The sequence below is a fragment of the Diabrotica undecimpunctata genome, chromosome 1 (assembly GCF_040954645.1).
Source record: "Diabrotica undecimpunctata isolate CICGRU chromosome 1, icDiaUnde3, whole genome shotgun sequence".
In the NCBI taxonomy this organism is placed as follows: domain Eukaryota; kingdom Metazoa; phylum Arthropoda; class Insecta; order Coleoptera; family Chrysomelidae; genus Diabrotica; species Diabrotica undecimpunctata.
Window position 1 is genome coordinate 24997841 of NC_092803.1, and position 26776 is coordinate 25024616.

At 34.0% G+C, this 26776-nt stretch overlaps 2 protein-coding genes across 12 annotated transcripts in view; both read right to left on the minus strand.

The window, feature by feature from the left end:
- Positions 1–26776, minus strand: part of LOC140446660 (uncharacterized) — a 710626-nt gene that overhangs the window by 93485 nt on the left and 590365 nt on the right. For 7 of the 11 annotated variants that reach the window (XM_072539272.1, XM_072539290.1, XM_072539268.1 and 4 more), the window contains exons 3-5: positions 21678–21713; positions 18167–18202; positions 16068–16103 (exon numbers count right to left, since the gene is read on the minus strand). The exons of 1 other annotated variant lie outside the window; for it this stretch is intronic. In XM_072539272.1, coding sequence (XP_072395373.1) covers positions 16068–16103; positions 18167–18202; positions 21678–21713 — 108 coding nt within the window. The remainder of the gene's footprint in view (positions 1–16067; positions 16104–18166; positions 18203–21677; positions 21714–26776) is intronic. 3 more of the 11 variants (XM_072539276.1, XM_072539257.1, XM_072539281.1) reach the window with 2 other exon arrangements.
- LOC140446703 (uncharacterized) overlaps positions 17832–26776 on the minus strand; it is a 135038-nt gene continuing 126093 nt past the window's right edge. The window contains exon 2 of the mRNA XM_072539303.1: positions 17832–17843. The gene's annotated coding sequence lies outside the window, so the exon portion shown is untranslated. The remainder of the gene's footprint in view (positions 17844–26776) is intronic.

Sequence of the window (26776 nt, forward strand, 5' to 3'; positions counted from 1 at the left end):
GGGAGAATATCCAACAACTTCCATTCTTAGATGTGTTGGTTATAAGGAAAGAAGACGAAAGCATAGGATATACAGTATACCGAAAACTAATCCATACTGACAGACATTTACACGCTCATTCATACCATAATCTACACAATTATATTCGGTAATCAAAATCCTATAAAACCCTAACCCAATAAGTATCCATATATCTCCGATATATCTCAAATGCGTCCAATCTTCTGCACATATCTTCGTTCAAGGTCCACGATTTAACATCATAAAAAAGGACAGAGAGAACGTTAGCAACATTCTTGTCCCATTCCTTTATCCTTCCAAAATCTAGTTACCTACTTCCTATCCCTCCCTGGTGAAGGGCAGCAGCGATCATCAGTACCAGTTCAAGGCGTAGAGGAAATGATCCTGGACCGGCTTGAAACTGGATTACCACAAGCATGACTGGAGCAGTTTAAATGGTTGTGGTACTGCGATGGGGAAGGCAACGAGAAAACCACCCCATTATATTTTCCACAAATCTAAATGGCAGACGAGAAAAAGAAAATGGCCCTCAGTCCGGGGCACCCCTTAAATGGGGAGAGGGTGCGAAGAATCCCCCCGTCAACTACCCAAGAAAGTGCACAGAGAATACAAATATACGACCGAATAGTACGCATTGCCACCTGGAACGTACGCAGTTTATTTATGTCCGGGAAACTGGCAAACACTGAAGCCGAGATGGTAAGACTGAAAATAGACATATTGGGGATGAGTGAAGTAAGATGGCCTGGATCAGGAATACAAAAAGCAAAACATGGATACATATACTATTCAGGTGGAACCGACCCAGAACATCAATATGGAACTGCTATATTAGTGTCGAACAAAATTGCTCAATCAGTCATAGACTTCATCCCTCTAAATGATAGAGTAGCAATGTTGAAATTACAAACAACTCACAGAAAACTAAATATTATTCAGGCCTATGCTCCAACAAGTGACAAGTCAGACGAAGAAATCGAAAAATTTTATAACAACATAGATGAAATAATGAGACTGACAAAAAGAGGTGAGATAACGATGATCATGGGTGACTTTAACGCTAAAATTGGTCGTGGTGCTGAAGGAGACCACATAGGAGCATACGGTCTAGGTACCAGAAATAATAGAGGAGATAGACTTGTACAATTCTGCGTAGAAAACAATCTGTTAATTGCCAATACCTTCTTCAAACAACATCCTAGAAGGCTATACACATGGAAATCACCTGCAGACAGAAAAGACAAAATTGTTAGAAATCAAATTGACTTCATTTTGCTCAATAACACCTTTAAGAAATACATACAATCTACGAAAACATACCCTGGAGCTGATATACATAGCGATCACAATCCAGTTATAATGGATTTTAGATTAAAAAGATTTCTCAAAGTCAAAAAGAAAACAGTGACAAGAAAAATAGACATCTCACAACTGAAGAACCCTGAACAGAAAAAAGAAATAAGTATCAAGCTTGAGGAAGAAATAAAAACGATCGAAAACTTGGTACAGACAGACATTGAAGTAACATGGACTGCTCTAAAAACAAAAATAACAAAGATACAAGAAGAAGACATCGGGTTCATAAAACACAACAAAAAACAAGAATGGATAACGCAAGAGATCATGGACCTCATGGACGTAAGACGAAAACATAAAACAAGCCCAATAGAATACAAGCGAATCAACAAAATCATTAGAAAAAAGTGCAGGGAGGCGAAAGAAAACTGGATGTCAACAAAATGCCTAGAAATAGAACAACTTCAGGAAAAATACGACACCTTTAATATTCATAAAAAAGTAAAAGAAATGACAGGTAGACACAAAAAGAGACAAGCAACAATATTAAAAAATGATAATAACGAAATAATTATGGGTACAGAAGACAAACTAGAGAGATGGAAAGAATACATACAAACTCTTTTTGACGACGATAGACCTTATTCTCCACCATCCACAGATAATCGAATAAATGAAAAAGGCCCAGAAATAACCAAAGAAGAAGTGATTCATGCAGTAAAATCTCAGAAAGATGGAAAAGCCACCGGTCCAGACAATATCAATGTCGAAATACTTAAACTAATTGCAGATAACGAAAGTAAAAGCCTAGATTTAATAACAGCACTATTCAATAAGATATATGACACAGGTAAAATAACAACAGACTGGCTAAAATCAACATTCGTAGCATTACCAAAAAAATCGAATTCCTCACAATGCGATGATTATCGAATATTAAGCTTGATGTCTAATGTCCTTAAAACTTTTCTCAGAATTATCCATACACGAATTTACAAGAAGTGCGAGTTCCAGATGAGTGACACTCAATTCCAATTTCGAAACGGATTGGGAACACGAGAGGCTCTTTTTGATTTAAATGTGTTAACGCAATGATGCAGAGACATGAATGTGGATGTATATGCATGTTTTATTGACTATCGAAAAGCATTTGACTGCGTTAACCATCAAAAGATGATCGAAATTCTGAGAACAACTGGAGTTGACGAACAAGACTTGCGAATTATCTCAGAACTATACTGGCACCAAACGGCAACAATTGAAATAGAGCACACAACATCCGAAGACATACAAATCCGACGAGGAGTGAGACAGGGTTGCGTCTTATCACCGCTACTCTTTAATTTGTATTCGGAGTCTATATTCAGAGAAGCATTAGACGAGGTCCAAGGCGAAATTAAGATTAACGGAATCAGCATAGACAACATCAGATATGCTGATGATACCGTCTTAATAGCAAGCAACGCACAAGAACTACAAAATATAATAAATGCGGTAGTTCACCACAGCGAAATGTTCGGTTTACATCTAAACGTTTCCAAAACTAAAACTTTAGTATTTTCAAAGACACCAATAAACGTACAGGTTTATGCCAAGGGTCAAATAATAGAACAGGTAAATTCCATAAAATATTTGGGAACAAATATCAATAGTCAGTGTAATCCAAAAAAAGAAATCCTGTCAAGAATCGAACAAGCAAGGAAAACATTCATGAGCATTAAAACATTTTTTACAAGATCAGACCTTAGTCTACAGCTTAGAATCCGAATGATCAGATGTTACGTTTTTTCTGTCTTACTGTATGGCTGTGAAAGTTGGACAATGGACTCCGAAGTAGAAAAAAGAATAGATGCCTTTGAGATGTATATATACAGACGAATGTTGAGGATTCCATGGGTACAAAGAGTTACTAATGTTGAGGTACTTCGTCGCATGTGTAAACAAAAAGAATTACTAAGAATAATCAAAGAGAGGAAAATGCAATACTTGGGTCATGTGCTGAGAGGTGAAAGATATGAATTACTTCAAGTTATACTGGAAGGAAAAGTACAGGGCAAAAGATCAGTAGGAAGACGCCAGAACTCGTGGCTGAAAGACCTGAGGAGATGGTTCGACCGCTCATCCGCAGAGATCTTTCGCGCAGCAGTTTCCAAAACTACAATTGCCATTTGGATCGCCAACCTTCGAAAGGAGACGGCGCAATGAGAAGAGAAACTCTTGTTGATAATATCCAGTTTTCATTCATGCATAAAGGATGAGTAATAGTCTACTAAGAAATGTTAGGATCCTATATATCGTATTCGTTTCAGAGTATACCTTTACAGGTTCAACAAGGCCTCATACATTCTGTTGGTATATGCTAGATCAGTAGGCGAGATGAGCCTGCTTAAAAGAGAGAGAGAGAGAGAGAAAGAGAGAGAGAGAGAGAGAAAGAGCTGGGAGCAATCGGTCACGGAACTGGTGGAGGAGATGCTGACGTTACCGGATGGTGGAGAGCAGTTCAGTGATATGCGAAGAAGACGCTGGAGAAAAAGGAATAGGTAGAAAGACGACCCGACCAAAGACAAGGTGCAAAGAAAAGAGAGAGTAAGACGTCCCGAGATTGAACATAAATAGGAAGAGAGAGGGAGAAAATGATTAAACAGTATCCAGCGGAAAAGTTCAAGAATGCGTGAAGATCGTGTATAAATGAAAAGACATATGTCGACGTTATACCCCAACAAGGTTCGTTCTGGCGATAATTGATAGTTAAAAAGGGTGTTTTTTAGCAGGTTGGTCTCTGGAACTGTCGATGATAGTGTCTGAAGAACTCTTGCAGTCTCGGATGTCATCGTGAGTAATCGTGACCACAAAGACGGTTCTGCTTACTTTCTATGAGCAAGGTTTGTTCCGACCTTTTTTACACCTCTTCTTTAAAAAACATAAAAAAATGTCGCATTCAGTAATGTTATTCCTGTATAATGTTATATTTTATTGGTTAACCCTTCTTGAATATTGGCGTTATCCTACCCTCCTTCCAGTTTGTATACATTGATTCTATTTCCCATACTTTGACTGTTAATTTGTAGATATTAAGTAGTAATTTTGCACATTCTTTTTTAATGAAACTGTTAGAGAGTTCTTCTTTTAGGGGACTAGGTAGGACATTTTTTTCCTTTTATGCTTCATTTGCTTTATATTGAGCTTTAAACATTTTTTTTATTTTTTGGTGTTTTATCTCATTATCTCTATTGTCTCCTTTAGGGTATTCTTCTTGTTTCTAGTTAGCTTAATTTTTGTATGTGATGTTAATTTTAATATTCTTTTGAAGATTTAACTTCTTTTTATTGTACCGTCTTCTAACCAAGGTTAGCGATTACTTCTTTAAATGCTTCCCTATCTTTTGCAACGTGAAATATCTATTCAACACCAAGGTTAGTCCAATCTCTGATATTCCTCAGCCAAGATTTCTTCTCTCTTCCCAAGCCCTTACTTTTGTCTACTCTTCCTTGCATGAAGATGTGTAGTAGAAAAGAGTATTTATTGTTTTGAAGTATGTGGCCCAGATACAATGTTTTTCTTATTTTAATTGTAAGAATTAGACATGGCAGAAAAATAAGCTTTCTGCCATGTCTAATTCCTCTTAACACTTCTTCAGTCAAAGGAATTTTAAGAATACGCCTAGATAGGCCACATTTTGAATACCTTCAATTTTTTTACGGATTGAGCTTTCAGAGTCCAAGCTTCTACACCCTATACCAGTTGCGACCATACATTACATTCAACGATCCTCAATCTGATAACCATACTTAATTTCTGATATGTAAACATTGACTTGCATTTTATAAATCTTTTTCGAGCTATTTCAATTCTGACATTATTTCCCCATCTTAATCTAACTGTAAGTTTATAATTGGTCCGTGGTATTTATACATGTCGACCCTCTCTAACGGTTTATCCTCCAATATCAGATGTATGTTGTCAACAGAGGTTTTCGAGATCACCATGTATTTGGTATTATCTATATTCATTGTTAGTCCCATCTTTTTGCTTTCTGTGTTAATGATTTCTATAAGAATTTGTTAATCGTCTATATTTTCTGCAATGATTGCGATATCGTCTGCAAATCATCATCATCATTTTGGCTTTACAACCCTGTGTGGGTCCTAGCCTCCCCAAGAATTTTTCTCCAGTCGTCCCTATCCATCGCCTTCCTCCGCCAAGCACGTATTTCCATATTTCTCATGTCTTCATCGATGTTTTCTAGGAATCTTGTTCTGGGTCTTCCTCTTCTTCTTTGACCAACAGGTCTATCAAGGAGCGTTTTTCTAGCTGGGTCGGTTTGCTTCATCCGCATTACATGGCCTACCCACCTCAGACGTCCTATCTTTATGTGTTTTACGATATCTGGTTCCTGGTATATCCTATAGAGTTCGAAGTTGTATCGTCTTCTCCAGACACCATTTTCATTTACCGCTCCATAGATGCGCCTTAGTATTTTTCTTTCGAAACATCCTAACATGTTTTCATTGCTTTTTGTTAAAGTCCAGGTTTCTGAGCCATATGTTAGGACTGGGCGTATTATTGTTTTGTAGAGTTTTACTTTTGTATTTCTTGATATAACTGTAGATTTAAAAAGGAGATTAAGCCCAAAATAGCATCTATTAGCCGTGCAAATTCTGCGGTTTATCTCTGCGGTAGTGTCATTATCAGTATTGACGAGCGTTCCCAGGTATACAAATTCGTTAACTGTTTCGATGACGTCATTTTCTATAACAAGTGGCCGTAGTGTTTGTGGTTGCGTACCTATTTTCATGTTTTTTCGTCTGCAAATCTTATGTTATTAATGATGTTCTTTCCAATCCTTACACCTTCACTTCTTTCCCATACTGCCTCCTAAAATATTAAATAATGGGCTTACATATTAAATAATTATGGCGACAGAACACATCCCTGTCTGACTCCTCTTTGAATTTCTACTTGGTTAACCTCACTATCTTCCACACTTACGACCGCTGTTTTAGATTTAACTACTGGTTTATTTTCCATTTTTTGGATATTAGTCTATGATCTATTTGCTTTCATCTATTGGTATTTCAGGTATCATCCATGTTATGTAAATACTTTTGTCTGTGTTTAATCCAGACCAACAATAATGTAAACATTTTCTTTAAAATTTTCTTTGGATATAATTTCTTGTATCGTTGTTAGGATTTTTCCTGCTAGTTCGTTGTTATTATCTTCTTTTCTACTTTTGCGTTTACGTCTTCGACATTAGGCAGTCTATCATGTACTTTTAGGTTTTCATATAGTTCTGTTATATCTGAAATATATATTTCTAGATATAGAACGTTAATACATCATCTTTCATAGATTTTTATTTCATCAAAGCAGTACTCTGCATATTCAACACCGGATTCAGGTCAACAGTACACAAAGGGGGGAGTACAAAAGTACATAGGTATATAAAATTAATCATTTCAATGAAATAATTCAATCCGAGCATTATTTGCTAATCCAAACGAGTGCTACAATAATTAATTAAATGTTTATTCGCAATATTCTGCACCAAAACATACAAGTTCCAGTTATTAAAGCATTTCCAGGGAAATTTAATATAGGATCTCGAATTAATTCCCCACGCCAACACTCTAAATTCTATTTCTGCATCTGTTTACATAATAATACCCCACTGGAGCTTATTATTTAACTGTTAATAATATATACAGGGTATATCACATGAATATTCTTTTAGGGAGATACAAAAAGGCAAAATAAATAAATTTAATAATTAAATTATATAAGAAATTGGCTCCATGAATGACACTACCGTTGTATCTGACAATGCGCCCTTATTATTTACATTATTCGATACAAAAATTGAGAGTTTTAGTGGTACTAAAGAAAGAAAAAGTCTCATTATTTACGGGCGCAAAATTTAAATTTGAAAAGTATTTACCTTATGTAGGGTAGAGCGGGAAAAGTTGGGACAAATTTCGTATTTTAATTTTTACAATTTTAGTTTAGATTTTTTTCCTATTAAAAAAGTTACTATATGATATTTTTATATGTTGCAAATTTTTCTAAGATATTAACTGTTTGATTGAATTGATACTTTTCCCAAAATTGACATTTTTATATATTGGTACAAAGTTTATCAATGTTACCCACATGGGAGCAAGTTGATATTAGCTGGAGGCAGGTTGAGACAAATATATAAATGTTAAGAAAATGGATATTAATGTAGAAATTAATCACCCAATAAAATATTATTAGTATCAAGTAATTTATTTAAGAAAGAGATGTACAAAAGTGACAAGTAAAATATATTATTGATGTTATTCACATAAGTTATGATGTTTTTGTTCAAAACTTAGTCTAAATCGCTAATTTAAAAGTCAGAGGTACAATGAATATAAGGATACATTTTACTGTCTTTGCCAGATTAATTGTGGGCTAATTTTTTACATGATATGCACTGTATCCAGTCTTGACCAGGTTTGGATTTCGAATAAATCTCCAAACATATGAGACACAAGATATTATCCTCTCCTCAGACTCAAATTCAACCTTGATCATTTGATTTGAAATTAATTTTATCATCTTCTTCTTTGTGCCATTCTAGATCATTTTATTTTAATCTTTTTTTGTTCACTTTTTCTATTGCAGCATTTTTTTGCTTCTTTTTCTTTAGCTTCTTCCTCTAGCCTTTCCTTTACTGACTGAGTGCTTGTAAGAACCGCAGATTTTAAGGGTTCTTTCCTTTTTTATTGTTTTTCCTTTATCCAGCTTTTGGATAGCGACAAATTTATTCAGGACTCACGGGTAACAGGTGTATAGAAACATTAGTATGCGTAGAAGACGTATATTGTTGTTCCTGTGACTATATATTTACAACGGTGCTAGTCACCGTTGTAAATATACAGTCTGGGTAGTTTCTGCCTGGGTAGTTTCTACAGCGCTGTTTTGAAAAGTCATCTCTCTATCTGTAACTGAACTTGACACGAAGTCAGCATCAGTAAACACGTTTTTGTTGTAGAACGTAAATCCTGTGGCTTAAAATCCAGAAATATTATTCCCAGAAATTTATTGCTTAGGGCACTGCCAATTTGACGATGCCAGGACTACCGTAAGTTGTCACTGTTTTACCTGCATTGTTTGTCATCCAATCTTCAACTGAAGCAAAATAAATTTTTTTAAAAGATCCGTGGATTGATCTCTCAAGAGGTTGCTGGCAATGAGTGCGAAGTATCAGGGAGAAAGGACAACATGACGATACTATTTTTTTTACGGCGGTCCGTTGTCTTTCCGAATTTCCGTATAACCGAATTTCCTATGACGCTGACAACCAAGACCATAGTAACCATTTGCCCTCTCTCCGCTGACGTAGCTTTCCCTACTTGGCGTACTCTTTTTCTGCTACAATTTTATTTAGTTTCTGTACTATTTGCACAACGGTTTCATCGACATTCCATATATACTTGTTTTCAAATTTGTACTTTTCCAAAACACATTTCAAATTTTCAAAAATAGGGCAACATTGGTTTTATTAAAGCTGGTTCCAAGCTAAGGCTCCTAGCTTTAGGTTTCCTTGATTATTAGTCGAACGTGTCTTTTCATAAATAATGTGAACCAGTTCTTTTGTTGCCTTTTATGGTTAACCCATGTATCAGGTACAGAAATGACATTCTTATTAGCCATAGCAAGTTTATAAGCTAATATTTTGATGTTTTGTGTAGTGAGTCCATAATAAATTTTCAATGAATGTATTGTGTACTCTTCAAGTTCAGACTCTAGTCTGAAGTTAATTTCCTAGAAGATATCTTCTTCCCTAGAAGATATTCACTGAAAGACAACACTCAAAAATTACTTCGCATTAAACAAAAACCAGCATTCAATAAAATCGCCTAGCCTAGAGTGTTCCATTAACAGTAGGACTTAGTAGTGCACTGCGTCGCAGTAAACAGAAGCTTCTACCCACTCATTTTCTGTCTAGCTATGTGCGTCTGCTAACTGTCCCTGCTCTATCAACTTGCCCGCGTATCAATTTACCCCGCTCTCCCCAAGTGAAAGTGGGAATAAAATTTATGATTTTTTTTACTGACCATTTAGTAGGCTACCCGGGACCGGAGTTTTAAACTGGTGATATATCTTTGTAGTAGCAGGAAAATAGAGGCAAAGAGCAAGGAACTAACTATAACTATTAGATGACTAAGTTTTTGAAAGTTTCACGAACAAAAAAGATTAGTTGATGCACGAATCCAACGACAATTGATAATGAGACTTTCGAAAATATCAACGAGTGTGAATATCTGAGTAGAACGATCAGCGATACTAATGAGATTAGTCAAGAGATACATCTAGAATACTGAGTGATAATCGAGTAAAAGGTTCTTTACACAAAATGTTTAAATCCTTGTCCATAAAGCTAAAGCTTAATATATATAATATCATCATAAGACCATTAGTGCTATATGGATGTGAAACGTGGTGCATGACTCTAAGAGACCAATAACGTCTTATTTCCTAGGAAAATAAAATTATCAAATCCATCTTCGTATCAAGACGCACAAGGCAACTGAAAAATTTATAACAATCAGGAAATATGAACACTCACTAGACAGCCTTTGCTAACAAGTATAGTAAGATCCCTTAAACTAGCCTGGATAGATCTTGTACTAAGAAGTAATGATGGCAGAGATACGAAAACCGACTTTACTATAGGAAGGCACCCTCTAGGTCGTCCCCGACAGAGATTGAGTGACAATTTATGGAAATTTAAAACAGATACACCTCTCGATATAAAAACAGGACATAAAGAAATTGTGAGGCTTTGAGAAGGAGGCCAAAACCCTTTAAAGATTATTCGAATATCAAAAATAAGTTACTAAGATATATCCCTGTGTACCAAGTCTTACGGCAATCCTAATATAAAACATTTTTTACACCAATTTCTACATAACATAGTAGTGAGGAGCAGTGAATGTTCAGGAGAAGTGAAAGACTGGTGGTTACAATAACTGAATAAATGAAGTAATCAACGTACCCACCGAAGAAAACTAAAAATTGAATGAGGATTTAGATACTCAGTAACACAAATACTCAATGGATCGAGAGCTCAATCGTGAATGCGTTGAGAAAAACCACACGCGTCCAAGTGAAATTACTAGTTGAAATATAAAAAATGAGAAAGATCTTTGATTTAGGCTTTCTTTAGCCTCTTCAGAGAATGAGATGAAATGGGAAGAAAGAAAACAAAACAACGCATGTCAAATTTAAGTTGCTTTTATTAAAGGTAAAATACCTCTTTAATAATTCTCTATTATCACGATATTTAAATAAGAAGATAAAAGACGAAGGAAGTGAAGTTGAACATCTTGAATATGTTACCTATATGAGGAATCTACGACAAAAGGACGCGGAAAACAGGACGCGAGACCAAAGGACGCGGAAAAAAGGACGCGCGAAAAAAGGACGCGCGAAAAAAGGACGCGTGGAAAAAAGGACGCATATTATTAATGAATTACTATAAATAGTTTATTTTAATTGACATTAGCCATTACCCCCTTTTTATCCCCATATGTTATTACAGAAAATGATTCTACCTAACCTAAAATGGGTTACGGTAAGAGTAAAAAGTGAAAAATAATTATATGAAAAAAACTTGCCCTCACATTTTATCGAGGCTTAGGACTAAAATATTTTAAGTAAAATAATAAATACTAATATAATGTTGATTCAAGATTTCTGGTATTGAAACAGGTTAGATTCCATATTATCAGAATTATGTATGGGATTAGAAAAACCCAAGTACCAGCCCAGTAAGGGGTCTAATGAGGGTTTAACGCGAACCGGAAGGTTGGTAAATTCCTCAGGTAATGTTAAGAATGTAAATAGAAACGATTAGTAAGAAAATAAAAACTTTCTAATTGTTTGATAATTGTTTTTAAGAAATGAATATTACAAAAGGTCCGATATAACAAAACATCATTAACCAAATTGTTTATACAGGGGAAACTTGTCGCGGTAGGTAATTTATTCTGTTATTAACAAGAAAACATTTTACAAATTGATATCAGTTTGTTAAGATCGTGTTAGCGTTTGTGAAAAGCCAAAAAGGCAACAACTTGTTACTTTATAATGGATTTCTCCATAAAAAAGAGCGAGTGATTGGTGAAAAGACAATTTGGAAGTGTGCTACTTATAATAAGTGCAAATGTACAGGAAGAGTGCATACCGTTGTGGATGAAATTACAAAATCCACAGAACATAATCACGTTACAGACACGGCAAAGATTGAAGCAAAAGAAGCTTGTAACCGGATGAAAGAAGTTGCACAACAACTGGAACACTCCACCCAAGGTGTAGTAAGTGAAATTTCTCAAGGACTTTCCTTAGCTGCTACGGCACAACTTCCATCAGTGTCGTCGTTAAAAAAAACTGTGCAAAGAGTTCGGAACGAGCTAGGAGGTACGCCCGCAAATCCCAGAAATTTAGAAGAACTTGTGCTTCCTGAAGAATATAAAACAACTACAGGCGGTGAGCTATTTCTATTATTTGATAGCGGGCCAGAAGAAGAACGTATTTTGTTATTTTCAACACAAAGAAATTTAAGATTTATGGAACTATGCGATCATTGGTATGCCGATGGAACATTTAACTCAGCACCACCATTGTTTTCTCAAATATACACAATTCATGGAGTGCGATACAGTAATGTAATCCCGACTGTATTTGCACTTCTAACGAACAAAACACAAGAGACTTATACATGTGTTTTTCAGCAACTAAAGGTGTTGAATCCGGCCTTGCGCCCTCTAACAATAATGATGGACTTTGAAAGAGCGGCAATGAATGCTGCACAAACTGAGTTCCCAAATGTGAGAATTCGCGGATGTTTTTTTCATTTCTCGCAGTGTATGTGGCGCCATATTCAAAGTGCCGGATTGCAACGTAGATATATTGAGAATCCTGACTTCGCCCTTCACCTAAGACAATTGACAGCTCTTGCGTTTGTTCCAGACAACCATGTAGTCAGAGTGTACGAGGAGTTGCTCAATAGCGATTTTTATACACAAAATGAAGAACTACTAGTGCCACTGATTAATTACTTTGAAGACACTTGGATAGGGAGATTAGCTAGAAGAGGAAATCGAAGACAACCCCTTTTTCCAGCAAATGTATGGAATTGTTACGATTTGGCAGACCAAGATATACCTCGAACTAATAATGCTGTCGAAGGATGGCACAACAGCTTTTCTTCTCTTCTCAATAGTGCACATCCGAATATTTGGAAATTTATTAATTCTCTAAAAAAAGAATATGATTTAAATGTTTTGAAAATAGAGCAGTACATTTCGGGCAATGTACCTCCACGCAAAAGAAAATATCAAGATACAGCAAACAGGATAAGGGCTATTGTTGCCAATTATGCTGACAGGCCAACTTTAGAATATTTGCGAGGCATTGCTCACAATTTTCAGTTGCAAACATAAAAAAATACAAAAAAAATTAATATCAAAAATAAAACAAAAAGAAATAAAATGACAAAAAAATTCCAAAAAAAGCAAAAAATTAAAAAAAAATTAAAAAAAACTTGTAAACACGCCAGCTTCTGCTGCCAGTCCTAAGCCTGGATAAAGTGTGAAGGCAAGTTTTTTTCATATAAATATTTTTCACTTTTTACTTTTACCGTAACCGATTTTAGGTTAGGTAGAATCATTTTCTGTAATTATATATAGGGGATAAACGGGGGTAATTGCTATTGTCAATTAAAATAAACTATTTATAGTATTTCATTAATAATATGCGTCCTTTTTTCCACGCGTCCTTTTTTCCACGTGTCCTTTTTTCGCGCGTCCTTCTTTCCGCGTCCTTTTTTATGTGTCCTTTTTTCCGCGTCCTTTTGTCGGTATACCCTATATGAGACCATTTCAATTTAGGTAAAGAGAAATAAGAATAACACTCATATATTTATTCATTCGTTTTTAACCAGTTCATCCATTACATATGTAATGTATATGTAACGTAGTGTACTACCTACAACCTTTCCACTTTCTTTTAAATTAAATGTGTGTTTTTGACTTTTGAGTGTGTTCTGTTTGTTCCTTAAATGTTTTTAATATCTTGAAAATTTATTTCTATTTTCTTTTTTACTATCTGAAATCACAATATTTTCTCTCTACCAAAAAAGACCAAGATCTGATCTTTATTTAATTAATAAATATGGTTTGGATCATTTGCACATCCAAACTAATATCAAAACGTCTATCTTCTTCTACCTTGTTACAGTGATGTCTGTTGAAGATTAATAATTTAAATAAATAATACGAATTTTCAAAATATATCTCTGCAATAAATATGAATAAGTTTTAAATAATATAACATCACACTTAATTTTCAACAACAAATTTACGTCAATAACTACATTCCTATCATTCTTCTTCTTCCTCCTCTTTATAAGCAATTTTGCTTGTTCATTGGCGGATTAATACCTTTATGGAAGGTTGTCGCTTCATCTCTTGCTATTTTACGACACGGGGCTCCTCCACTCTGCTTATTTGGTTATTCCATTCTTTTTTTCTATTTTGTGTTCATTTATTTATACACTGTACGTTACATTGTCTTCTAATGTCTTCACTTCTCTTTCGATCTCTCACCGTATTTCCTGTAATTCTTCTCAGTACTCTCATCTCTGCCGTTTCCAGTAGCCTTTGCGTTGTGGCTGTGTCGGGTCTTGTTTCTGAGGCATATGTCATTATTGGTCTTACACTGGCTTTATAAATTCTTGACTTCATCTCAGTGTTAATGTGTCTATTTCGCCATATAGTGTTATTAAGGCATCCTGCCAGTCTATTTGTTTTTTGCAGTTGATCTCTCGCTTCTTTGTCCAGGTCTCCATAGCTGGACAGTGTAATTCCCAGGTATTTTATTTCCATTACTTGTTCAATACTGATGCCATCAATTTCTATTTTACATCTGGTTGGTTCTTTGCTGACTACTATTGTTTTAGTTTTTTGAGATTAGATTGTCATATTAAATTTTTTGCTCTTATGTTAAATCTGTGGATCAGTGTTTGCAGACTATCTTCATCTTGGGTAATCAATATTGCATCGTCTGCATAACAGAGTATTTTTATTTCTTTATTTCCTATTCTGTCTCTTCCTTTATTAACGCGTTTGATGATTTCATCGATAATTAAATTAAAGAGCATGGGGCTCAGTGAATCCCCTTGTCTTATTTCGCTGCCTATATCTATAGGTTCTGTAAGTTGGTCATCTATTCTGACTTCCATTTTGTTGTTCTGGTAGATGTTTTCGATAGTTTTTATAATGTTTAGGGGCACTTTTCTATTATACAGAAGATAGACTACATCTTTGAGTCTTACTCTGAAAAACGCTTTCTTTAATTTAATAAATCTGTACACAATCTTACACTACGAAAACCCTGTTGTTTATCTGCTAAACTTATCCTCTGATTTACTAGCACTTGTAAAATTTAAGTTGTAAGTTTTAGGTTAGTATTTAACAAGTTTATACCTCTGCAGTTTTCTAGCTGTTTTTTATCTCCTTTTTGGAATAGTAGAATTAGTTCGCTTGTTTTCCAGTCTTCCGGTATTTTATTATGTTTTATAATTTTATTAATTAATGTTGTTAATTGCTCTATCACTGCTGCTCCACAATATTTCAGTAATTTGTGTGAGATCCCGTCTTTACCTGCTGCTTTTCTGTTTTTCAGCTTTTCAAGTATTTTCCGAGCTTCCTGAATATTTATATTAAGTTCTTCATTTGTGGTAATTTCTGGTGTTTCAGGTTCTAACGTCGTCTGTTCTTCCTCTGCATAGAGCTTGTTTAGGTAGTCAATCCACGTATTCTTTTCTATGTGTATTTGTTCTATTAGTTTCTTTTCCTCCGTTTTTTGACTTCTTATGAAGCGCCATATTTTCTTTTGCAGACCGTAAAAATTATGTTCCATTTTTTTCGAAAATTGTTCCCAGTGATCATTTTTTATTTTTCTTACAAGTGCATGCGTTTCGTTTCTATCAAGACCTTTCCCAATAGTCGTCAATTAGTGTAGTGAAGCCGATGGCCACCTGTCTCCAGCTAAATATAACGAAATTTTTCACTACTTTTTCTCAAACACTTAATAATAATTCTTGTATCGGCATCATTTAAGTTGCCATGAACCGTTGACCTGACGATGCATAGCAAATTATAGTACGCGAAACCGGTCGTCGGTGGTAGAATAAATTGATTGGGAGTAAGTCTTATTCTTATTTCGCTTTACTTGAATTGAAGTGAAGAATTAACCACAATGACAGTCAGAATTAACCGTGTCTTTTTTGAACCACGTTTCGCTACCCTTGGAGATCGCAACTTGCGGAAGAAAAATTAGTCACCTTCAATTTAAGCAATCTCTATGTTTATTTTACTATACTGGCCTTGCAAGTTGACATTTGAAGATTTGTACTTTCTAAATCGTATCTAGAATTTAATCTTATTATTACTTAAACTTATTTTACACATATATTTCCGAAAATATAAGAAATATGTCATAACTTGTCAATAGTGAACGATAAATATATAAACTTTTTGAAAACACAGGAAAACTTTTGTGACTTAACAACATCGTTTAAAAAACTAACGTAAATTCCTAAAACATATAATATAGCTAATTAATTCGGCTTTTTAACTTTTTCGTGTGATATACCCTGTAGGTTGTTAGGTTAGAATGCCACCACCAGCACTACAACAAAAACAAATGGAACACACCGGAAATCCCGGAAATCCGCGTACCCCGGTCTGGCCCTGCAACAGATCGTTTTAATCACAACATAAATATTTTTTAATGAACTGTAGTACGCTAGTATGGTTGGGGGGTAATTAATCGGAATTTGTCGCAGCGGGCTTTTGTCTAACGAAAATTGTTTGTTTTTAGAGGAAAATATGTTTTATAATTGTATATATGGTGTGAAATACTATCTCTTATAACCAGAGAAAACCCCAAAGAAAATATCTCATCTTGGACGCTCGTAAATGACATAATTGTTGCAGTTTTTTTAACAACAATAGGAAATGTTCATGTTCAGAATATGACACTACTATTACGACTTTTTTTTGAGATTACATATAAAAAAAAATTAGGAATTATAGGTAGTCTTATTCTGTATGAAGTATGAAGAACGAAATAGTCAATTCTAATGGGTCCACTCAGATTTTTTTATGCATTTTTGGCTGCTGATTACGAATTTCGGGGGTGGATTTCGATCCTAGCAGCAAACAATTGTTATAAACAATTTAATTGTTTATAAGTCTCTAGCTCGTAAACTAAAATAGATAGAAACACTTTTTTTTCAAATAAAATTTGTTCTTTGTAAAAAAACAAAGAAAACCGCGTTCACTAAATTTGAATCTAATAATTAGAACTGTAGATATTGTAAAATTAGTTCAAAATGGTTGCAAAATAAGTGCTATTAAAAGCTTTTTCGATCGTAATTCGGCTTCTATGCATAAAGCTTTACACAGTCTCGTTTTAAAGCTTTATTTATAAACTTTCAAATAAAATTGATTAAATTACTTTATCTTGATTTGTATTAAATTTATACATATTTGAAGTTGTCATTTTCTTAAAAATATTGTAAATTAATTTGTTTATATGGGTTTTAGGCAAATTTTAGCAACAAACATTTATACTTAAATTATCAGTAATGATGGAAGAACTCAAAAGGAATATTTTGAGCTTAAGAAAATGTTCGTAGGTTTATTTTTGGCCAAGACATCGATATTTTAATAGCATGCTCTTAGGCTCAAGATCAGTTCGCAGCGAAAAGGTATGCAATAGTGGCTTAACTCAAAAATTGACATAATTGAGTTAACACACCGCAGGGTTCGAAAAAGCCTTAATTATCACCTGCAAAACTGGCACAATAATAATAGCAAAAATGTCCGCTAGACGTCACTAGTGTCGCTATGACATGTTGTCGGTTGAGATAAATTGTTTCCTGCAGTACTGGCACCTTTTACTCTTGAGTATGCAGTGGAAGTCTCGAACTGTGTCGATATCAAGTTTCTATGTAATACCGGCATTATTCAGTTGTGCCACTATAGTAGACAATTTTAAATATTTTCAAACTGTATCAGTGAGAAAAATCTCTTTTAGTTTACGAGCTAGAGTTTTATATTTATATAACTGTATTGTTTATAACAATTGTTTGACCACTCGAATCGAAATCCATCCTCAAAATTTGTAACTAGCAGCAAAAAATGTATAAAAAAACTTGGGTGGACCTATCAGAATTGAAAAGGGCACGGTAGCTGGCCCCTAGACTAAAGGAGAATAGATTTTATAGTTCCTGGTCTAATTTATTACTTAGAAATATATATCTGAATGCAAAATCTACAAAAATTCATCATAAAAGGAAATAAATCGTTTATTAAAGTCCCATATATGGAACCAGTATCTTCATATGAACCAAAACTACAAGAACTTACATTTTCTGATAAATTTCACAGAAAAATATTGAGGAGTAGTAGATACAAAGAATATTACTGTTCAAGGAGTAAATAGTCACTAAAAAATGATGAATATAAAAAATTTTGAACAAGCAAAAACTGAAAATTTTTCTTTAAAAGATTCCACACAGGAGACCAAAGTCGAGAAGAGTACATATTATTATAACAGACGATATAAAGTTCAAAATTATATTAGTACTAATATTAAAATTTTATTTAAAAAATTGCAAATACTCGTATAAGTGGCAATGGGTAAGTATATCAGACTAAATCTACTTAAAATGCTTCAAAGTCATTTTTAAAACTAGTTTTTGGGATTTAGCTACAGGCAATGGATTGTTTTGTTTTCTACGTCTTACCCTGTAGCCAGTTTCTCCTTTCAGACCCCTGATACCCTGTAATAATTACTACCCTTAACAAAATGTATATGTAATGTATTTCTTTACCGAAATGGTCCCTAAGTATATCCAAAATATTTTCAATTACAAATATTTTTCTTACAATATACAGAGTGAGTCATTAGGAACTGTAAATACCTCTTATTATCTCGTATTGAGGCCCCTAGGGGAATATCTAATGAACCTTGTCTGCTCCCATTATTTTTAAACAGTAAGTTCGATGTGTCTCACATTTTTGTCAAAATTTGCACTAATTTACTCAAACTAGAAAAAAATCGGGTCCGGCTTTAAAAAATTAGTTACTTTTTTCATAGCAAAACTTTGAACCTGTTTCTGAAAAGTTTTTGAAAACTCTACTAACAATTGTATAAATTAGACAAATAGACAAGAAATTATAATAATAATGGAATATTTAAATGCAAAGATAGGAAAAGGGCAACTGGACAATATAATAGGTGATTATGGTTTAGGAACCAGAAATGCTAGACCCGATAGATTGGCTCAATTTTGTCAAGAAGAAAACTTGGCGAATATGAACACATGGTTTCGATTACCATCCTATAGAATATATTCTTGGAGGCCACCAAAGGATAATAAACAAAATTTCATTAGAAATCAGATCGACTTTATACTAACCAATCTAAGATTTAGAAATTCCATTATAAGCGATAATTCCATTATATTCCATATAAGACTTACCCTGGAGCAAATATTCCATCAGACCATAATCTCCTTGTCTCAAAAATGAAACTGAGAATAAAAAAGATAATAAATTCCAAAAGTTCTAAGGTGAACATTCAGTTGATCAATATACACGAAATACGTGCTGAGACTTCAACTTTTAAAAATCAAAAAATGAAAAACACTAAGAATGTGAACGTTATATGAAGCAAAATTAAAAATTCTGTTATAAAGACACAGAACGAAACTTTATGAAACAAATAAAAAGTCGAAAACTTTGGATGACTTAAGAAATACTGGAAATCGTGGAACAAAGAAGAAAATATAGAAACAAAAACCCAGATAAATACAGAGAACAACATAAATAAAGAACAAAATAAAAGTGGCTAAGAAAAAGTAGATGATGGAAACATGCATTGAAATAAAGACATGCAGAAAAAACATGATCATTATAATTTACATAGAAAAGTCAGAAAATTATCTGAAAAATCACGAACAAACACACCTACCCAGTTAATTGACAAAAACAATAAACGTATAATCAACCCAATTGAAATAAAACAAGTATGGACTAAATATATTGGAGATCTTTTCGTGGACACAAGAACGGAACAATCACAAATTGATAGCGAGGAAGCTCCAATAATATTAAAATGAAGTCCAATATGCTATAAACAACTAAAAATCTGGCAAAACCCATGGGCCAAATAAAATTCACATTGAGCTGATTAAACTTATAGTGTAACGTAAGCCAACTATTTACTTAAGTACACAAACAATCTAGGCCTTTCTGCTCGTGTCAAAAAAGGTTGGGAGTGGTTCTTTCTAAATTCATATACAATCTGTTAGCATGATCATTTCCAATTACAATGAATTGGGCGCCATTCCTTAATAGGTACCCTCATAAGGAAACAAGTTCAGACAAAGAAACAAAATGAAAAATTTAAAACAAAGCTAAGCTTTATTATGTTGTAACGAACAAAAAGTTGTTTAAAGATTTTTGGTTTTAGAACACATACCATAAACTCAGCTATTTAGATAACCTTGGGCCAATAAATATCTTCTTAGCTTATCTTATTACATAGCATTTAATTAGCCTTATTCTGAGGGCCAATGTCAGATCTTTGCTGCATAAAATCTTTTTCATTTTCACGAAGTTGGCACGTGCTTTTTCAATTCTGACTCTTATTTCTGCAATATAATCGTTATTTTCTATGATTATCGTTCCTAAGTAGTTATATCTGTTTACTCTCTCAATCTGCTGGTCGCCTACCGTTAATATTTCAGTTGTATTGTTATTCTTGCTAATTTACATGAATATGGTTTTTTGATGTTAAGAGAGAGTCCGTATTCCCCACTATATCTTAATATTTTGTTCCTAATGTTGTTAATTAAACTTCCGTTCACTTTTATACCGACTGTCTCGTTTACCAAAACTTCTTGTATGATTTCTTCTGAATAAACAATAAACAATTACGGCGACAGTATGCAACCTTGCCTGACCCTTCTCCTTATCTCCACTTCTTCTGACACTTCTCTTCCAATTTTCACATTTCGTTGGCTGTAGTATAAATCTGATATCAATGTTACATCCCTCACATCCAGATTCTTGTTTTTGAATACTTCTATAAGTCGGTCATGTTTTACCTTATCGAATGACTTGTTGTAGTGCTGATCCAAACATCTTTGGGTCAGCACGTTAAAAAAAAAATAGTGCCTCTCTTGTGCCCACTCCATTCCGATATCCAAACTGGGAATCACTAATATCCATCTCCAACTTAGCGTATTATGGATGATTTTTAGCAGGGTTTTTAAGGTATGTGAGATTAGACTGATCGTTCGATAATCACTACATTCTTTACATTACATTCAATACAATAAATATAGTTCTGCCAACTATTAGGGCTCCCGGTGAGAAATACATAAGAGAAAAGGAATTTTTCGGCTTACCTCGTCTAGAGACCACTCAAACAAACTTTTGTCCTGTCTCTTGGACGTTCAAAGAGAGAAAAGGGAGATGAATGGCTGAGTAGCTGAATCGCTCCAATTTTGAGGCGACCAAGGTCGGAACCATTAGGACTACAGTTTTATTCTTGGAGTAGGTTAAATGCTTCCGCGCTAAGCGGATAGATGGCGTGAGCAACATTAATTTGAATATTTACTAGGAATTTGAATACAATTTGAATACAACGGTTACAATAGATGAAGGCAATTTAAGCGCAATCACTATCCTCTTTTTAACAACATATACAAATCTGGTGACATACCTACAGAATGGCTACTATCGATCTTTGTTCTGTTACCAAAAATCAAGAATTACAAACACTGTAATGAGACTTACCGTTCAAAAGTTATAACGAATGGAAATTTAAGTAAAAATTCATAATATTCATCCTGTAGATTATTAAACAATGTGAGCAGACACTTGTTAATGTTCATTTGTTATTAACCATAGGGCCTCCATACGAGGTAAGAGTATGTACAGTTCCTCATGACTCACCCCGTATATTTTTACAAATCGAACCCTATCTACAAAAAATTTATTTAGTAGCTTATGATTGCTATTTTTTTAAGTGTAATATTTCAGTGTTTAATTTATAAAATATGCTATATATTTGTATTTTAATTCATAAATTTTAATAACAGGGATCCAAGATAAAGAAATACTGTATTTTTTGCAATATTCAAAATGGCATGGAAATAAAAAATCAAAGAAAAAAAAATGAATGCTGATGATTTGCCTGTAAAAAATTATGATTAAATGAAGAAAAAATAAACAAAAATAATATACCGGAAAGCCATTTTTGCCCGGTGTCCCTGCTGTCCCCTAAGAAATAAAAAATAATGGATAAAATAAATATAAAAAACCAATAATTTAGTATAGCTATTTTTCTAAATATACCTAGGTAAAAAGAAAGAAAAAAAAGTTCAAAATTTTTGACAGTTTCGATTTAACAATATCAAACAGGATTTGGAATTTTTGTTCATTATCATAGTTTTGCATACTAATATTAGATTTTCTTTAATGGAAAAGCTCAAATTTTAAGGAAAATATAAAATCTTGTAGTAGACAAGTTTACTCTTCATTCGCTTTAGTTTTGCTGAATTTTTGTGAAAATTGGGCATATGATGTATTGTTTACGTATATAATTACATACAGGTATAAAATTTAGAAAAGATACATCAGATTACAGTTATCAAAACATAATGTGTGAAAATGGTATGGTGTATCATGTCCTGCATTGCTATGCCTAAAATGACTAAGCCACAGCAGAAAATTACATAAAACGTTAATAACGGTTCTATCGTGAACCTTTAAAAATCATACGAACAAGCTGAATTTTATTGAGAATGCCAATTTTGGGACTCCAAATAATATGCAAAAAAAATTACTGCTTCCACCTTCGGCTTCCTCCTAAAACCACCCCTCGTACGTCGATTTACCAAGAATATGTAGGCCCAAGAAAAAAATGTTTCAAATAAAAAATGTAGCTGAGATAATTTTGAACAAAAATGTTTATTAGAACTTTAAATGTAAAACAACCCGTTCTCTCAGAAACAACGCTTGAAGCGACCGACAATTTTAAATGTTAGTTACGTGCGTGAAATCAATTTTTATCAACTCAACGATAAAATTCGATATCTTTTAACCCATTAATTACCAAGGTATGAAAAAATAAGAAGAATGAGGACTTTTTTTATAACTTTTATTATCATAATGTAATTAAACTAAACAATCAAGAAAAAAAATTAAAACATGTTTTATTGCAAAAAACTGGGTGTTGCGTAGACGCATTACCGGTCAATGCTGTGTACTATGTGTGGTATTTTTGAAAGCAGCCAATATGAAAGTAAACGTTACATTTTTTGCTGGTATAAATTGTCTGACTGTGACAAATTTGACATCTTCTTCGTACTTCTGTCTTCTGTGGCGCGTGAGTACTATTTTGGCATATTTGGATTTCACGGTTTGTTGATGGATTTGCTATTTTTTTTTCTTCTGCTGCGACATCTTTTTTTCATGTGTAGTGTTATAAATTTTCCATGAATTTACCAGAATATTATCCATGGTATTAGTGAACACCACCATTTTTTTCCTTTGATATTTATTCGATAATTGGCTATTCCATTATCGTGAAGGTCAACACTCTCGTACTCGCTGAACTTCGATCAACTTCGCGAGTAGTATAGTGGCCGCTTAACAATTTCCTCCGTAGCTAATTGAAGTTTAATTTTCGTTAAAGCTTTATTTATATTATTTATAAAACAAAACGATTTGTTTCACACTATAACAACGTCGATATCAAAACAAGCAGCAGGTCTGATTGTGACTGGCAACTTGACTCATCACATATTTGAAGTGGATACACCACGTGCAACTAGCAAAAACGCACAGTAAGAGTATTTCATTTATGGCGGTAAATACCAACCAGAACATAGATTGGTAGATCAGGCCTTAAAAATTTCATTCTCGCTTATATTACTATTTGACCGGTGATGCGTTTAGGCAACACATAAATTTGAAGTTGATTAGAAAAAAAGTTATTTTTTGTATATACTTATTTATAATAAAGTAAAAAAGTCAAAAAATATTATTTAAGGTGTTGTGTAAAGCTGAAAAGTGCAGATTTTGTATGCACTCTTTATATTTGGCCGCAAAGGTGTTAAATAAATAAACGTTGCGTATTTTTGCCATTTTTTATAATTCTCATGAGATCAATAAAATTTATCGCTTTCATTGACCGATCATTAAGGAATTTCCATCATAGAGGCATAGAGCCTAACATTTAAAACTTAGAGCATAAAATTTCGGTTTCAAATTTTGAAATATGCTTAAATAACACTGAATTTAAACTTACACATTCAAACTTTTTAAAACGTTGTACGTTTTTCGAAACTACACAACTTCAGCTACAAACTACGCCCAATACCGTCTTCGTAGAGGCATTTCCCGTGACTTGTGAGCTTTGTAATGTAAAAGTTTAAATGCTGCGTTTTTCGGCGTACTTCAAATGCCTCACAGTTGCTGAAAAAACTCGAAACATCATGTAATACTTTAAATATTAGTCTCTAACAATAGAAATTTCACTACGACTGTCAACGAAAGTGATAAATTTTGGAATTAAAAATGGCAAAATGGCAAATGGCAAAAATCTCGCAACGTTTATTTATTTAACACTTTTATAAAAACTGACTTCATGCTCGACAAAATACGAAAGCTGCACTCTTTATATTTAAAATGTATTTTGATTTTTGTCGGTAGGACACTCTGATCAAAAGATATCGAACTGTACGCGCGACGTACAGATTTTTGGTAAATCGATTTTTTCCGTTTCCTGTCCAATTGTTGGCTTTGTTTTGCCAGTTAGCACTTTGTTGTTTTTTAGGAAGTCCAATATCAACTCTAACTAAACTCCTTGTCGGTTTTTAATTAAAGCCATTATTATAATTATAATTTAAAAAAATACACCCAAATATTCAAGGCATGTTAACACACAAAAAAGTGATTTAACAAATAACATAATACAATCTAATTAAGAACGAAAACGGCATGTAATTTTAGACAGGTTTAAAATTACGTTTAATAAAGTACATAAATTTCATATTGTAACGAACATGCATTCGACGTAGCCCACATAACGGTTACATCTCGAGAACCATGATGTGTGTTCTATAAATAAATATATTTATATAAATAAATTAGAACCTTGAAATTAGAATTTCTTCTTATAAATAAATATATTTATATAAATTAGAATTTTGAAAAAGAGTTTTGAACTTTTGAAAAGTATTGTTCGTCGGGTAAGAAAGAACATTTAAAAAAGATCCTTCAATAACGACTGAAGGATGTTCTCAACAAGAATGGAGATGACCCAGAAACATTCCAGTTCCAGTCAGCAGAAGAAGCAGTTTTAACGAAAATAAAAAATATTTCTCAAATGATCGAGGAAACTTCTAGAAAAATTGATGATAAATTAGAGAATGTTTCCAAAAGATTTGATGATATGCCTCAAATTATTAAAGAAGCAGCTAGACAAACCGATGAGAAATTTGAAAATGTTTCTAGAAGATTCGACGAAGTATGTAGTCAGAACAATGAGAAATTTGAAGAATTTTCTAGAACATTCGATAAGATACAGCAAAATGTAAACGACAAGATAGAAGACGTAGAAGAGAAGATCAAACAATTAGAGACCATGATAACCAATACAAAAGTGCTACCACCAGTTAATACAGTAGTTTTAGATCCTGTACTGAAAGAAGAATCACCTAGAGATGAAACGACACATCATATGAGATTCAAATTGCCACCATTTGATGGAAAGTCTTCTTGGTCCATATACCTTAGACAGTTTGAAGCTATTACGACAGCCAATCATTGGACAGAACAAGAAAAGGCTGTTTTCTTGACTGTTGCTTTACGAGGTGATGCTGCGGATATCTTAAGATCGATTCCTAAGGGCCAAGAAAAATGTTACCAGACCTTGATCATTCGACTAGACAAACGTTACGGAGATGCTCATCTACAACAAGTCTACAAAGTACAAATAAGGAGTAGAATTCAACGAGCAAGTGAGAATTTGTAAGAATTTGGTTTTGAAATGAATTGAATGTTGGCTTATCCGAAGGTACCAGACAACATTTTGGAATAAATTGCTGTAGACCCCTTCGTCAGTGGGTTGAGAGACAGTGAATTACAAAAAGCTTTACGACTAGCAAGAACGAAAGTTTTAGATGAAGCGCTCGCCATTGCCTTGGAACACGAATCAGCTAGTCGAGCTTCACGGAACTATCGAGTACGAACCCCTGGAGAGATCGATGAACAAAACAATAAACGTCTGGAGGAAGTCGTACGGAAAGTAGTACGGGAGGAAAGACCTTCTTGGCAACATGTGTATTTAGTCCAGAATTTAAGTATAACTGGAGCCAATGGAATTGCCTAGTACTAAAAGATGATCTTCTGTATAGAACCTTTGAGAACGATGATGGTACAGAATCTAAGCTTCAGTTGATTGTACCTAAAAGTAAAAGTACTGTCAGAAGTATTGCGTTGGTTGCATGACGGTTCATCAGGAGGACACTTTGGTATTACGAAGACTCTGCAAAAGTTTCGAGAACGATTCTATTGGGTGAACTGTAAGATGATGTAAGAAGATGGTGCCGGAAATGTGAACTGCGTGCAACCAGTAATGGTCCAGATGGTAAAAAAAAAGCACCCATAAAACAGTATAATGTTGGTAGTCCTATGGAAAGAGTAGCAATCGACATTGCAGGTCCATTTCCAGAAACCAATGATGGAAATAAATATATCCTGGTAGCTATTGATTATTTTACGAAATGGGCTGAGGCCTACGTGATATCAAATCAAGAAGCTGCTACCGAAAAATTCTTTAGCCGATTTGGTGTTCCCTTGGAGACCTACTCTAAGGTCGAAACTTTAAGTCAACCCTCTTCCAAAACGTTTGTAAATTGATTGGTGTCAATAAGACCAGAACGACACCTCTGCATCCTCAATCAGATGGAATGGTCGAGAGGATGAACCGAACGATGGGTAAACACCTGTCCAAAGTTGTATCAGAACATCAAAGAGATGTTGGCCAGCACATTAATTTATTCCTAATGGCCTACCGCTCTGCTGTGAATGAAACAACAACTCCAACCTGCCTGATGTTAGGTCGTAAAGTTCGTTTGCCTGCTACCTAGAGTTTGGCTACAGACCTTCCGAAGAACATGTTGCAAGCGAAGAATATGTCGATCGCCTGAAGTTAAGAATGAACGACATTCATGAACTTGCCCGACAACACATCCAGTTAGCCAGTGACAGAATGAAAGATCAATATGATTCTCGATGCAAGTATTGACAGCTATGAAGTAGGTGATCTTGTTGGG